This window comes from Phacochoerus africanus, chromosome 2 (genome assembly GCF_016906955.1).
Source record: "Phacochoerus africanus isolate WHEZ1 chromosome 2, ROS_Pafr_v1, whole genome shotgun sequence".
NCBI classification, from domain to species: Eukaryota; Metazoa; Chordata; class Mammalia; order Artiodactyla; family Suidae; genus Phacochoerus; species Phacochoerus africanus.
Genome location: NC_062545.1, coordinates 25,186,815 through 25,200,319, shown reverse-complemented (window position 1 = coordinate 25,200,319; position 13,505 = coordinate 25,186,815). Strand labels below are relative to the sequence as shown.

At 38.6% G+C, this 13,505-nt stretch overlaps 1 protein-coding gene across 2 annotated transcripts in view; it reads right to left on the bottom strand.

Moving 5' to 3' along the window:
- Nucleotides 1-13,505, bottom strand: part of TXLNB (taxilin beta) — a 56,556-nt gene that overhangs the window by 13,384 nt on the left and 29,667 nt on the right. For both annotated transcript variants that reach the window (XM_047770077.1, XM_047770078.1), the window contains exons 5-7: nucleotides 6,801-6,995; nucleotides 4,908-5,027; nucleotides 992-1,066 (exon numbers count right to left, since the gene is read on the bottom strand). In XM_047770077.1, coding sequence (XP_047626033.1) covers nucleotides 992-1,066; nucleotides 4,908-5,027; nucleotides 6,801-6,995 — 390 coding nt within the window. The remainder of the gene's footprint in view (nucleotides 1-991; nucleotides 1,067-4,907; nucleotides 5,028-6,800; nucleotides 6,996-13,505) is intronic.

Genomic DNA, 13,505 nt, shown 5'->3' with positions numbered 1-13,505 from the left:
TCGTTTTTCTTATTTCCTTTTTAAAAAATGACCAAGTATTCACTGAAGTTGTTCATTCATACAGTGAATAATTGTTTTTAGTGAACAAATATTTAGCAGTCAGCACATAAACGTTTACAAGTGAATTATTCAAATCTTACAGTGATGCTGCCCAGTTTGGAAGGCTTCTGATTCTCTCACCTTCTGTGAATTTGCTCTGTGTGATTTTACAGTCCATTTTGCAATTGGGCATTTCTCCTGGCAGGAGAGCTAGAGCCCCTCTGTGGCCCAGCCCTTGGCAGGGTGGCTCTCCTGGAACCTGACAGGGAATATTTGCCAAAAGGGACAGAGCCCCAAGGGCAATGGAAAGATGGATATGTCTGGCTTTCCTCCAGAGCCAGCTGTTCCTTGAGGTTTTATTTTTGAGCCCGTATAATAAATTCCCATAGTCTAATCAAATATACACACAACATCTCAAAGCCAGATCAAAATGGTTTCTGAGTTGTCTGCCATTTCTAATCCTTCTCCATTGTCAAGGCCAACTTTCTGATAACCACAAAAACTTGAGTGCTGACTTTATTTTTCTAATTTCCTTTTATTATAAATAATATCAAACAAATAATGACATTTTCAATAATGACAATTACAGATGGTCCAGCTGGACAGTTTACATTTCATCCTTACCTTGATAGGCTAATGGGGGAGGAGAGAGAGGAGACATGTAAACAGACAGGTGAGGACCCAGCCATCAGCTTATTCTGGTTGACCCTTATCTATATGTCAACAAGCCTTTTGACTAGAAGTTGTTGGTACAGAGCATTTATTTTTCTTAGATATAATGTTGTGGTTTTATTTGTGCTTAAAGATAGTAAGTATGAAGTTATTCTTCATTTCCAACTCCTGTCACCTTTTTCCCCTGCCACATAGAAGGCCTTGTGCAGACTACCTTTGGTTCACAGCAATGAGGGCATACCCATGCATTGTTGCCCCCCTTTTGCTCCCCGCACTTCACCTGAGCCTGCAGGACTGTCTCTTGTTCCTTCAGCACTTTGGCCTGAAGTTTCCACTCTGCTGCCTGGTTCAGCAACTGTGAGAAAAGAGAATGCATGGAAAGACTGTCAGATTGTCTTTTAAGCTATCATTTGTAGTAATTTGTGTCTAAACATAATAACTTGCTAATTAATCCTCTTAAGTAATTTTGGGGGAACGTTGTAAGGAATCTAAGAAGGATAAGATAACAACTATCTTTAGATAATAGCAATCTAAAAAATTGCATTCTCGGAGTTCCTGTCGTGGCGCAGTGGTTAACGAATCCGACTAGGAACCATGAGGTTGAGGGTTTGATCCCTGGCCTTGCTCAGTAGGTTAAGGATCCAGCGTTGCCGTGAGCTGTGGTGTAGGTTGCAGACACGGCTCGGATGCCGTGTTACTGTGGCTCTGGTGTAGGCTGTGGCTCTGGTGTACAGCTCTGATTCGACCCCTAGCCTGGGAACCTCCATATGCCGTGGGAGTGGCCTAAGAAATGGCAAAAAGACAAAAAAGAAAAAAAAAGTTGGATTCTCAACAAAAAATCAGTGATTCTAAAGGAAAAAGAAAAAAAGTCTCCAACTCAAGCATGAATCACCTAAAATTCAACCTCCCACCAAATTCTGGAACCTTAGCAATCCTGCCCAACCATCATTCAGCCTCTGCTTGAACATTTCTAGAATATCCCCACCTGGGCCATGGCTGTGAGCAACTATTCCTTTATATTAAACCCAATAATTCTTTCATATTAGAGCCTTGTTCTCCACCATAGCATGCATCAGAATCTCCTTGGGGGCATGTTAAAATGCAGATTCTTCTCAGATAATATAATGAGTATACAGAATGAGTATAAAGGATGTAGGAAATATATAATGTGATTAGAATCTATACCTAAAGCAAATACCCAAGCTGGTTTAGATGTTGGTGGTCCATGGATTATGTTGTGAGAAACAGCTGGTTAGAAATTTGACCTGTTATTCTAAGTCCTGTATAAAGTTTACAAAAGAAGTCTCATCCCTCTTCTATAGAAGGCAACCCTTCAGATATAGCCAAGGTCCTCATATCAAACATGATTAGGGGAGTTCCCATCGTGGCGCAGTGGTTAACGAATCCGACTAGGAACCATGAGGTTGCGGGTTCAGTCCCTGCCCTTGCTCAGTGGGTTAACGATCCGGCGTTGCCGTGTGCTGTGGTGTAGGTCGCAGACGCGGCTTGGATCCTGCGTTGCTGTGGCTCTGGTGTAGGCCGGTGGCTACAGCTCCGATTAGACCCCTAGCCTGGGAACCTCCATATGCCGCAGGAGCGGCCCAAGAAATAGCAAAAAAAAAAAAAAAAGAAAAAGACAAAAAAAAAACAACAACAAAAAAAACATGATTAGAACTGGAACTGATGGGTTAAACTGAAAATTTTATTTATGTGTAAAAGTGACACACACATTTAAAACGTTATTTTAACTTAAGATGTATGTTCATTTATTTATACATTTTGATGTTGGGTTAACAATCTTTAGATGTTTTGGATATGGATCTTCTGATTGGAATTTAGAGGGTTTTTGCCAGTTTTTGTTTTTATAAAAATTATATCTATAAAATGTCATATATAAGATTTATAATTTTTTTATTTTTTATTTTTTATTGTCTTTTTGCCATTTCTAGGGCCGCTCCTGTGGCATATGGAGGTTCCCAGGCTAGGGGTCTAATCAGAGCTATAGCCACCGGCCTATGCCAGAGCCACAGCAATGTTGGATCTGAGCTTCGTCTGCGACCTACACCACAGCTCACGGCAACACTGGATCCTTAACCCGCTGAGCAAGGCCAGGGATCGAACCCACAACCTCATGGTTCCTAGTCGGATTCATTAACCACTGAGCCACGATGGGAACTCCCAGATTTATAATTTTTTTTTTAAACAGTAGTGCTGGACCCTAAAGACCTAAGATATTTGGAAAGCAGCTTGATTGGATAATTCTCTAGAGTTTTACAATTTTCTTTAGGTCTTGTTTTACAATTTTCTTTAGGTCTTGTATAGCTTCTCACATCTAACTTGACAGTTGTTCTTTTGCTGTTTGCCTACATCTAGTCTTTCAAAGCATCAAGCATGGTTTTCATAGAGATAACTCTTTCTTTTCACATTTGTATTTCATCAGTTTATGTATCATTCTCTTGATTTATATGATGCAAAACCAAGGATGACTGGAAAGAAAAGGTTTGGGAGCAAAGACACCATTCTTGGTAAGCACCATCTTACTTAAGTTGGACAACCATGTGTGACTTTTCCAGAGTGGTTAACTAGCTACAGGAGTTAACCTGCTATGGAACTGTCAGCGTGGTTACACAGAATGGTGAACATCATGGATAGCCTGGTTTGTCATATGGTCATCAGTTAAGTTTCTATTTTATTTCAAGACAGGCTGATATAATTTTTTTTTCCTTTTTATTTATCCCTATTGTTAAAAAAAAGGTCAGTTTTTGGAACCAGAATGAAAAACAATGAAATCATTATTTTAAAAAACTTGAAGGCTTCTTTTTTCTTATCCAATTTAGTCTTGACCTTTCCATTTATAAGAGGGGGTTATACATGTTCCTCTATGCCTCCTAGCGAGCAGTGAAGATCAGTTATTATTGAAGTGCAACTAACTCATTGTATGAGAGGGCTGAAGCAGCTGTGGATTAGATCTGCAGAGCCCCCTCTGGCCATCTGAGCTGTGTGGCAGCAAAGTACATGGCCAGCCGCTGCTTTACACTCAGGGGCCCTGTTGTGATGGGTGGTCCCTGACAAAGAGGGAGGAAGGAGGCTGCTTGTTCTGCTTGGGATGAAGGAACCACCCAGTACCCTCAGCCCTGATTTGATATTTCATCACTTTCAAAAGGAAGTGTCAGAGTTGGAACCCAGGTAAGTGACCACCTTTGAAGAGCTGAGGGTGACTATCTTTCTTTGATTCATATCTGCTGTTTTGCTAAATCAGGGTAGAAAAGAGAGTAGCATGCTAGCAATTTGGTAAGGTTGAGTCACTCTGTGTTTGCCCCCCAGTCTCTTTCACATGAATCTTTGCCTAGCTGTTCCTCTGTCAGGTCTCATATATTAAATATCAATGGTACTGATACTCTGTAGGAATATATTCTGTAGGATGCCAAGCTGGTTTCAGCATCAGGACCTTTGTCTCTGCTACAGATACTGCTTCTGGAGACCTTCTCTCTGACTTCTTCTCATCAGGCAGGGCACAGCAGTCTAAAGTAAGTCCCCTCGATTCCTCTTTATTTTTGTAGTAGCACTTATTATTATCTGAAATTATCCTTCCTTATTCCTTTGCTTGTTTATTGTGCATCTCTTCCCAGTTAGACTCTAGTCTCCATGCTAGGATGTGGCCTTCTATATTGTTCACTGCTACACCCCAGGACCAGGAATGGTGCTTTGCTTATAACAGGTGCTGGAAAAAGGTTTGTTGAATGTATGCATAAATATTTTATGCAAAAAACAGCATGGGGGAGTTCCTGTTATGGCTCAGTGGGTTACAAACCTGACTAGTATCCATGAGGATGCGGATTCGATCCTTGGCCTCGCTCAGTGGGTTAAAGATCTGGTGTTGCTGTAAGCTGTGGTATAGGTCACAGATGTGGCTCAGATCCTGCATTGGTGTGGCTGTGGTGTAGGTCAGCAGCTATAGCTCAGATTCAACCCCTAGTCGGGGAACTTCCACATGCCCCTGAGTGTGGCCCTAAAAAGGAAACAAACAGTGTGGGTACAGGGCCTCCTACCGGGCTGGCCAGTTTCATTCTCCAGGGAAGCTCAGGCTCTTTCTCCATCAGCCTAGTGCTCTATGACCTTTGTCAAAAACCATATTCTCAGGGGTTCTCTGACCCTGAGGCAGACCAGACATGCACATAGACGCAGGTGATAAGTACATATTCCTTCTCGCGTTTGTGCCGTTCCTCTGCTTCCTTCATCATTTCCTGTGCCTGCTCAAGTTTTGCATCCACCAGCTTCTGCTGCAGTTCTCTGTGTTTAAATATTTTGTCCAGATGCTAAGGAAAAATAAAGTGTACATATCAAGCTTGACTTTTTATTGGTACTGAAAAATGTAAAATAAAAAAAGTAATGTTGACATAAACACATATTCTCTGGATTTTAAGATTATAAAAAAGAGGGGAATAAATGCACTGGCATCACTTATGATTTTATATAAAAGCCATTAATTGGCAGAGTCCCCTGCATTTTGCATTACACAATAGTGAATGCAAAAGGTGAAGGTTCAGCAATGCTAACTCCAAAAGCTCCCAAAGTATTTTCCTAAATTTGGTAACTGTTAGATATGATGCTAGTTATTACGCTAGACAGCACAGACAGTGATGTGTATTGCAAGGACTATAGCACTGTCACTCGGTATTTTGGCTCTTTCTCTGAATATAAAACCACTTTTAATCACAACATCAATTCAGTTTACTGTGGTGAATTCTCCTCTGGTGTTGGCCTCAAAGCTTGTGAGGAAGCCCTGAGGTGATAGCCTGTGGCCCTGGATCTGGGACTGAAGAAGGAGAGCCCTGATTTCACCCCTGTTACTCTGGTAGGCAAGACAAGGCCAAGGGTCACAGATGAATTAATATGCAAGTGTGCTACTGCTTCCTCCACACCTTTTGACCTCTTGACTACCTTGGTGAAGAAAAGCTTCCACCTCTACCTCAGTGAGAATTTCTTGGTCATTAGGAGGTCCCCTTGGTGAGGACTTGTGGAATTCTATCCTTGGGTCTTACCTGGAACCAGTCCTCAGGAATATATAACTAGTCCACTAGGCCATTCCCACCTGAGGTTTCTCTGAAGAGTATGGACATTTTATTTTTAGCTCCTTCCCTTTTGTTTTCTCCTGAACCTCCATTCTGGAGCAGGATCAATCTTCATGTCAAGATAAAATGGTAGCATGGCATTATAGTTCACCCTGAGGAATTTCTTAATTTACCTAGCTGCTACTGCCACCTACTATCAGCTCAGATTATTTTCTTGATAAAATCTTAGCGTATTGTCAACAGAGCTACTTTGATGACAGTGTATTGAATTTTAAGGCAGAGATTTAAAATTTGGGTGGGATGAAAAAAGGATATGAAATATCTAAATCTGTAGTCTTAAAATCTATTAAATATAAAAATATAATTTTGGAATAATAAAAATTATTATTATAGTTCCCCTGATGTAAACTACTGATAGCAAAACTCTTTTGGCTTTTGTGACTATGGATAAAGGCTTTAACCTCGTAGCCTCTGCTTCCCATTTATCAAATGTGTATAAGTGCATAAGATTGTTGAGACAATTAAATGACATGTTGTATGTATAGTACTTAGCACATTGTCTGGCACAAATGAAGCATAAATAATAATACCATCCTTACTGTAATTATATTTAATAGTATATGTATATATGTACTATTGTGGGCTATATACGATTCAGGCTTTTAATTTAGATGACATGGTAATTTTTAAGAGGGATGTTGAGGTATTTCCTGGCTCTGTAGCAAGGGTTTTAAAAATGCTGAAAAATACTGTTTTCAAGGATAACTGTGCACATGGCCCCCCACTTTCTACTTACTGCCTTTGCTTTGCAGTGATTCCAGTTTTGAAGAAATTCTGTATGACTTTGAGCCAGGTATTTGTAATACCATCTGTTTTAGTTTTGGCTAGTAAAAGAAATCCAATCCTAATCAATCTAGAGGGTTGTCTATAACTTTGTTGTTAACCAAGTTCCCCACCTTCACAACCCAGATCCAGATCAATATGTAATTCTTCCAAGTTGTTTGATATGGTTCTCACCTCCTCTCTGAGCTCATACTGATCAATGATGCTTTTCAGTTTCTCTGCGAGCTCTGTGTTTTCCTGACAGAGCTTCATATTTCGCTCACTCTGTTGCTCAATCTGGGCCTGGATATCTGTCAGGGTGCTTTGGAAATGACTTGTGATCTCTTTCCTTTTCTCTTCTTCCTCACGTGCTCGCTGAAGTGTTTCCTCCTGTGGATAGAAAGAAATCTCCTATGTTATGCTGGTTCATAAGTACCCCAGGGTTACAGAACTCAGTATTTGGTCAATGAAAGGAGATTAGTATGCAGGGAGATTAGTATGTAGAATGTTTTCCCTCAGTTCTCTAGAGGTAACATTGCTCAGATCCCAGGTAAATATTTGAGTAGAGGTTTCAGTTGTGAATACATGGTCACTCAGCAGGTGCAGCAAGGGGTTTGAATTTGACAGTTGGTGATGAATAGCCTTGATTTAAAGATGAGGAGTCTACTGTTCAGTGAATAAACTACAGCGATTTCTAACAAATCTGCAGTCCTTAGGTTTTGATCTCTTGGTGTGAACTAGAAAAAGGGCCACTGAGTTTTACTGATTGATGGGACAGATCATGTGTTCCCTTGGTTTGGTACAGAAAGAAGAACAGTAGATCTTAGGTTCCTCTGTAAAATGATGGCATATTAATCATGTGATTGTATTCTCAAGTTTTGTAAATATAAGCAAACACAACATAAACTTTTTCTTGGTTAAAAAAAAAAAGACTTTCGGGAGTTCCCGTCGTGGCGCAGTGGTTAACGAATCCGACTAGGAACCATGAGGTTGCGGGTTCGGTCCCTGCCCTTGCTCAGTGGGTTAACGATCCAGCGTTGCCGTGAGCTGTGGTGTAGGTTGCAGACGCGGCTCGGATCCCGCGTTGCTGTGGCTCTGGCGTAGGCCGGTGGCTACAGCTCCAATTCAACCCCTAGCCTGGGAACCTCCATATGCCGCGGGAGCGGCCCAAGAAATAGCAACAACAAAAAGACCAAAAAAAAAAAAAAAAAGACTTTCATCAAAATGCTTGAAAAGGAAACTAAGATAACCATAGATGAAATACAGCAGTTCAAGAATGTAAAAGGAAATCTTAGAAGATATGCTGGATGTTTTATTTCTTAAGAAACAGTCATCCCACATGTCACATAGGGTAAGTGAAGTGTTCAAGGTAAGTTTTGAATTTGAAAGCATTATTACATTTCAGATCTTCTTTAAATGAAACATCTGATTTTCCCCCTTCTGCTTTATTAATATTTAGGAATTGAGAATTAACTTTTATATCATTTCTGTTCTCTTTTGTCTAAAAACTCCCCCTTCATTGCTAACTAACAATGTACCCAAATTTCCCCCATATCTATATTGAGAATTATTTGCTTTGTGCTTATTCCTCTCATTGTTTTAGAAGAAAAGGGTTTAATCTTGCTACATCATACCAAAGATAGAGACACTGCTGGCAAGTGATACAGACATTTCAGAATTCCTTTCAGTTCTGATTAATTGTTATTATGAAAGCTTGCTTCATTGTTGGCAAGTAAAATTATACTGCATTTAGTTGCCTCCCAAGATCAAATTATGTAACGGGATTTTTAAAAAGAAGTACCAATTGAAACAGAAGTAATTGTGCAGAGCTTTATTATGGTAGTAGAATAATGTGATCAAAATAAAAACTGATGCTGAAAATACATGCTCTGAAAATATTTTAATTTATCATTAGGTGTCCCCTTTTTTCTACAATATTAACATATTTTCTGACTCTAATATGACTCCTGATATCAGAATCATAATTTACTTCTAGTATAAACATTTATTAAATATAAATTTCTTAGGGATATTGTAGAAGAAATATGCACTATCTAATACGAAGAAATTAACTATCAGAGATATTATTTCCCTGAATTTAGTATGTTAACACTTACTATATGTATTTCATTAAAAGTGATTATGGCCACCTATTAAGAGGAATTGAATATACATATGATAGTGATTGTCTCTTTATTGCTCCTGATTAGCTTATAACCTTCTAGTTATAGTCTATGGTATGAAGGCCATTTGCAGTTATAGCTATTCTATTCATGAATGAATGAGTAAATAAAAGGACTGTTCCATTGCTACCAGAACATTGGCTAGAGAAAGAAGGTATGGCTGATAGGTATGGCATTAAACACAAACATGGTACCCAATCCTGACCCACAGAATGGAATCTTGCATTTTATATTACATAGTTTTTCTATGAGAGAAAAACATATCTACTGTAATCTTACAAAATTTGAGTCCTTTGATAAAGAAAATGCAATCATTTGGACAATGTCTGAGATAAAATTTTATCATTCAAAAGTCAAAGTGAAAATTAATAATGCAAAGAGATTAAGGGACAAAAACTGAAATTCCTAAGAGAACAGCTTTGTGACATCATTGTGCATCTTAGAACCAGTACTATTCCTGGCACATAATCCATAGGTATTCAGGAAATGTTTATATAATGAATCAGTAAATTATTAATTTACATATAGACATACGAACAGTTTGGACTGGATGATTTCTATAGTATTTTCCACTGTAAAATTTTTTGATATTCTGATAACAAATTCTACTTATTTCATTACTAAAATCATGTGCCTGAGACACCAGTTTCTTACAGGGCACTTCTTTTTCAGTATAATTTGAGGCTCAGATTTGTTGTTTCAAATATATGTAGTACTTTGTGAAGTAAACTCAGACTTTTATTGGTATTTTTCTAAATTATCTTAAATTGTAAGGTTTTAATGGAGTTTTTTTGACTCATTGAATAAGCAGTTTTAAGAAGGAATAGTAAAAATTAAAATTTATGGTGGTGGAAAGAAGCTGGTGTATATTCTTTTTCTATATCTTCTCAAGCTCTTAGCATGTGAATTTTTGTTGTAGGCATACTTGGGTAATTCACTAGTATGGCCAAGAAGCTCATACTTCACTGACCCTTTTGCAAATAACAACTATAAACTCTGGACAAAATGCAAGAAACAACTACCTAAAGACACTGGAGAGAAATTATTTCAAGTGTCTTCTCTGAGGAAGTCAAAAGGGAAATTAAAAAATAGCTCGAAGCAAATGACGGGAGTTCCTGTCTTGGCTCAGGGGTAACAAACCCAGCTAGGATCCATGAGGATGTGGGTTTGATCCCTGGCCTCACTCAGTGGGTTAAGGATCCGGCATTACCAGGAGCTGTGGTGTAGGTCCCAGATGCAGCTCGAATCTTGCGTTGCTGTGCCTGTGGTGTAGGCTGGCAGCTGTAGCTCTGATTCAGCATTTAATCTGGGAACTTCCATATGCTTTGGTTGTGGCCCTAAACAAAGAAAAAAAAAAAAAGAAAGAAAAACCTTGAGACAGAGGATAATGAAAACACAACTATTCAAAATCTATTGGGATGCTGCAGAAGCAGTGCTTAGAGGGAAGTTCATAGCAATACAGGCTGTCCTCAAAAAAGAAGAAAACTGTCAAATTGACAACCAACCACATAAAAGAATTAGAAAAAGAGGAACAAACAAAACCTAAAGTCAGCAGAAGGAAGGAAATCATAAACATCAGGAAGAAAAATCAATAAAACAGAGACAAAAAACAACAATAAAACCAAGAGCAGATTCTTTGAAAGGGTAAGCAAATTGACAAACCTTTGGCCAGACTTGCCAAGAAGAGGAGAGAACTCAGATACACAAAATAAGAAATGAAAAAGGAAAAATCTCAATGGATACTGCAGAAATACAAAAAAACCCTAAGAGAATACTATGAACAATTATATGGCAAGAAATTTGACAACCTGAAAGAAACGGACAACTTTATAGACAGCCTGCCAAAACTGAATCAAGAAAAAAAATAGATCATTTGAACTGACCCATCACTAGAAATAAAGTTGAGTATGTAATAGAAATACTCCCTACAAACAAAAATCCAGGACCAGATGGCTTCACAGGCAAATTTTACCAAACATACAAAGAAGAACTTATACCCACCCTTCTTAAATTTTTCAAAAAGGTTGTAGAAGAGGGAACACTCTCAAAGACATTCTGTGAAGCCACCGTCACCCTAATACCAAAACCAGACAAGGATACTACCAAAAAAGAAAATTGTAGGCCAATATCTTTGTTGAATATAGATGCAAAAATTCTCAACAAAATTTTAGCAAACCAAATCCAACAACATATAAAAATGATCATATACCATGACCAAGTAGGATTCATCCCAGGTTCACAAAGATGGTTCAACATACGCAAATTGATCAGTGTCATACACCACATTAACAAAAGAAAAATCAAAAATCACATGATCGGAGTTCCCGTCATGGTGCAGTGATTAACGAATCTGACTAGGAACCATGAGGTTGCGGGTTCGGTCCTTGCCCTTGCTCAGTGGGTTAACGATCCGGCGTTGCCGTGTGCTGTGGTGTAGGTTGCAGACGCGGCTTGGATCTTGCATTGCTGTGGCTCTGGTGTAGGCCTGTGGCTACAGCTCTGATTCGACCCCTAGCCTGGGAACCTCCATATGCCGTGGAAACGGCCCAAGAAATAGCAAAAAGACAGAAAAAAAAAAATCACATGATCATCTCAATAGAAGCAGAAAAAGCATTTGACAAAATCCAACATCCATTCATGATAAAAACTCTTACTCAAGTGGGTTTAGAGGGAACATACCTTAACATTATCAAAGCCATTTGTAACAAACCCACAGCCAATATAATACTCAATGGAGAGAAGCTGAAAGCCTTCCCACTAAAATCTGGAACAAGACAAGGATGCCCACTCTCACTACTTTTATTCAGCATAGTATTGGAAGGCCTGGCCACAGCATTCAGACAAACAAAGGAAAAAAAAAAGTATCAAAATTGGAAGAGAAGATGTAAAATTGTAACTCTATCCAGACGACATGGTACTATGCATAGAAAACCCTGAGGACTCCACATACTGCTCGAACTGATCAATGAATTCAGCAAAGCAGTAGGGTACAGGATTAACATTCAGAAATCAGTTGCATTTTTGCATACCAATAATGAAATATTAGAAAAAGAATATGCAAATACAATAATTTTAACATTGCACCCCCCAAAATTAAATATCTAGGAATAAACCTGACCAAAGAGGAGAAAGACTAATATGCTGAGAACTATAAAACCTTAATCAAGGAAATTAAAGAGGATGCAAAGAAATGGAAAGATATTCCATGCTCCTGGGTTGGAAAAATTAATATTGTAAAAATGGCCAAAGAAATCTACAGATTGAATGCAATCCCTATCAAATTACCCATGACATTTTTCACAGAATTGGAACAAACAATTCAAAAATTTCTATGGAACCATAAAAGACACAGAAATGCCAAAGCAATCCTGAGGAACGAAAACCAAGCAGGACTCTCCCAGACCTCAGACAGTATTACAAAGCTACAATAATCAAGACAGTGTGGTACTGGTACAAAAACAGACATACGGACCAATGGAACAGAGTAGAGAACCCAGAAATAAACCCAGACACCTCTGGTCAGATAATCTTCAACACAGGAGGCAAGAATATAAAATTGGAAAAAAGACAGTCTTTTCAGTAAGTGGTGCTAGGAAAATTGGACACCTGCATGTAAATCAGTGAAACTAGAACCACCCTTACACCATGCACAAAAATAAACTCAAAATGGCTTAAAGACATTAAACATAAGACACCATAAAACTTCTAGAAGAGAACATAGGCAAAACATCCTCTGAAATCAACTGTACAAATGTTTTCGTTTTTATTATTCAATGAATTTATTACATTTATGGTTGTACAATGATCATCACAATCCAATTTTATAGGATTTCCATCCCACACCACCAGCACATCCCCCACCCTCCAAACTGTCTCCTTTAGAGACCATAACTTTTTTAAAGTCTGTGAGTCAGTATCTATGCTGCAAAGAAGTTCAGTCTGTCCTTTTATCAGATTCCACATGTCAGTGAAAACATTTGATGGTGTCTCATTGCATGGCTGACTTCACTTAGCATGATAATTTCTAGGTCCATTCACGTTGCTAAAAATTCTGACATTTCGTTCCTTTGAATGGCTGAGTAATATTCCATTGTGTATATATACCACATCTCTTGATCCACTCCTCTGTTGGTGGACATTTAGATTGCTTCCATGTCTTGGCTATTGAAAAGAGTGTGGCAATGAACATTGGAGTACATGTGTCTTTGCGAGTTATGCTTTTCTCTAGATAGATGCCCAGGAGTGGGATTGCTGGATCAAATGGTAGTTCTATGTTTAGTTTTCTGAGGAATCGCCATACTGCTTTCCACAGTAGTTGCACCAATTTATAATCCCACCAACAGTGTCCTAGGGTTCCTTTTTCTCCACACCCTGTCCAGCACTTCTTGTTTGTAGTCTTTTGGATGATGGCCATTCTGGCTGGTGTAAGGTGGTACCTCATAGTGGTTTTGATTTGCATTTCTCTAATGATGAGTGATGTGGAACATCTTTTCATGTGTTTTTTTGGCCATCTGTATAACTTTGGAGAGTTGTCTGTTTATATCTTCTGCCCATTTTTTGATTTTTTTTTTGTTTTTTTGGTATGGGGCTGCAGAAGGTATTTATAAATTTTGGAGATGAATCCCTTGTCAGTCGATTCATTTGCAAATATTTTCTCTGATTCTGTGGGTTGTCTTTTCGTTTTGTTTAGGGTTTCCTTTGCTGTGCAGAAATGTTT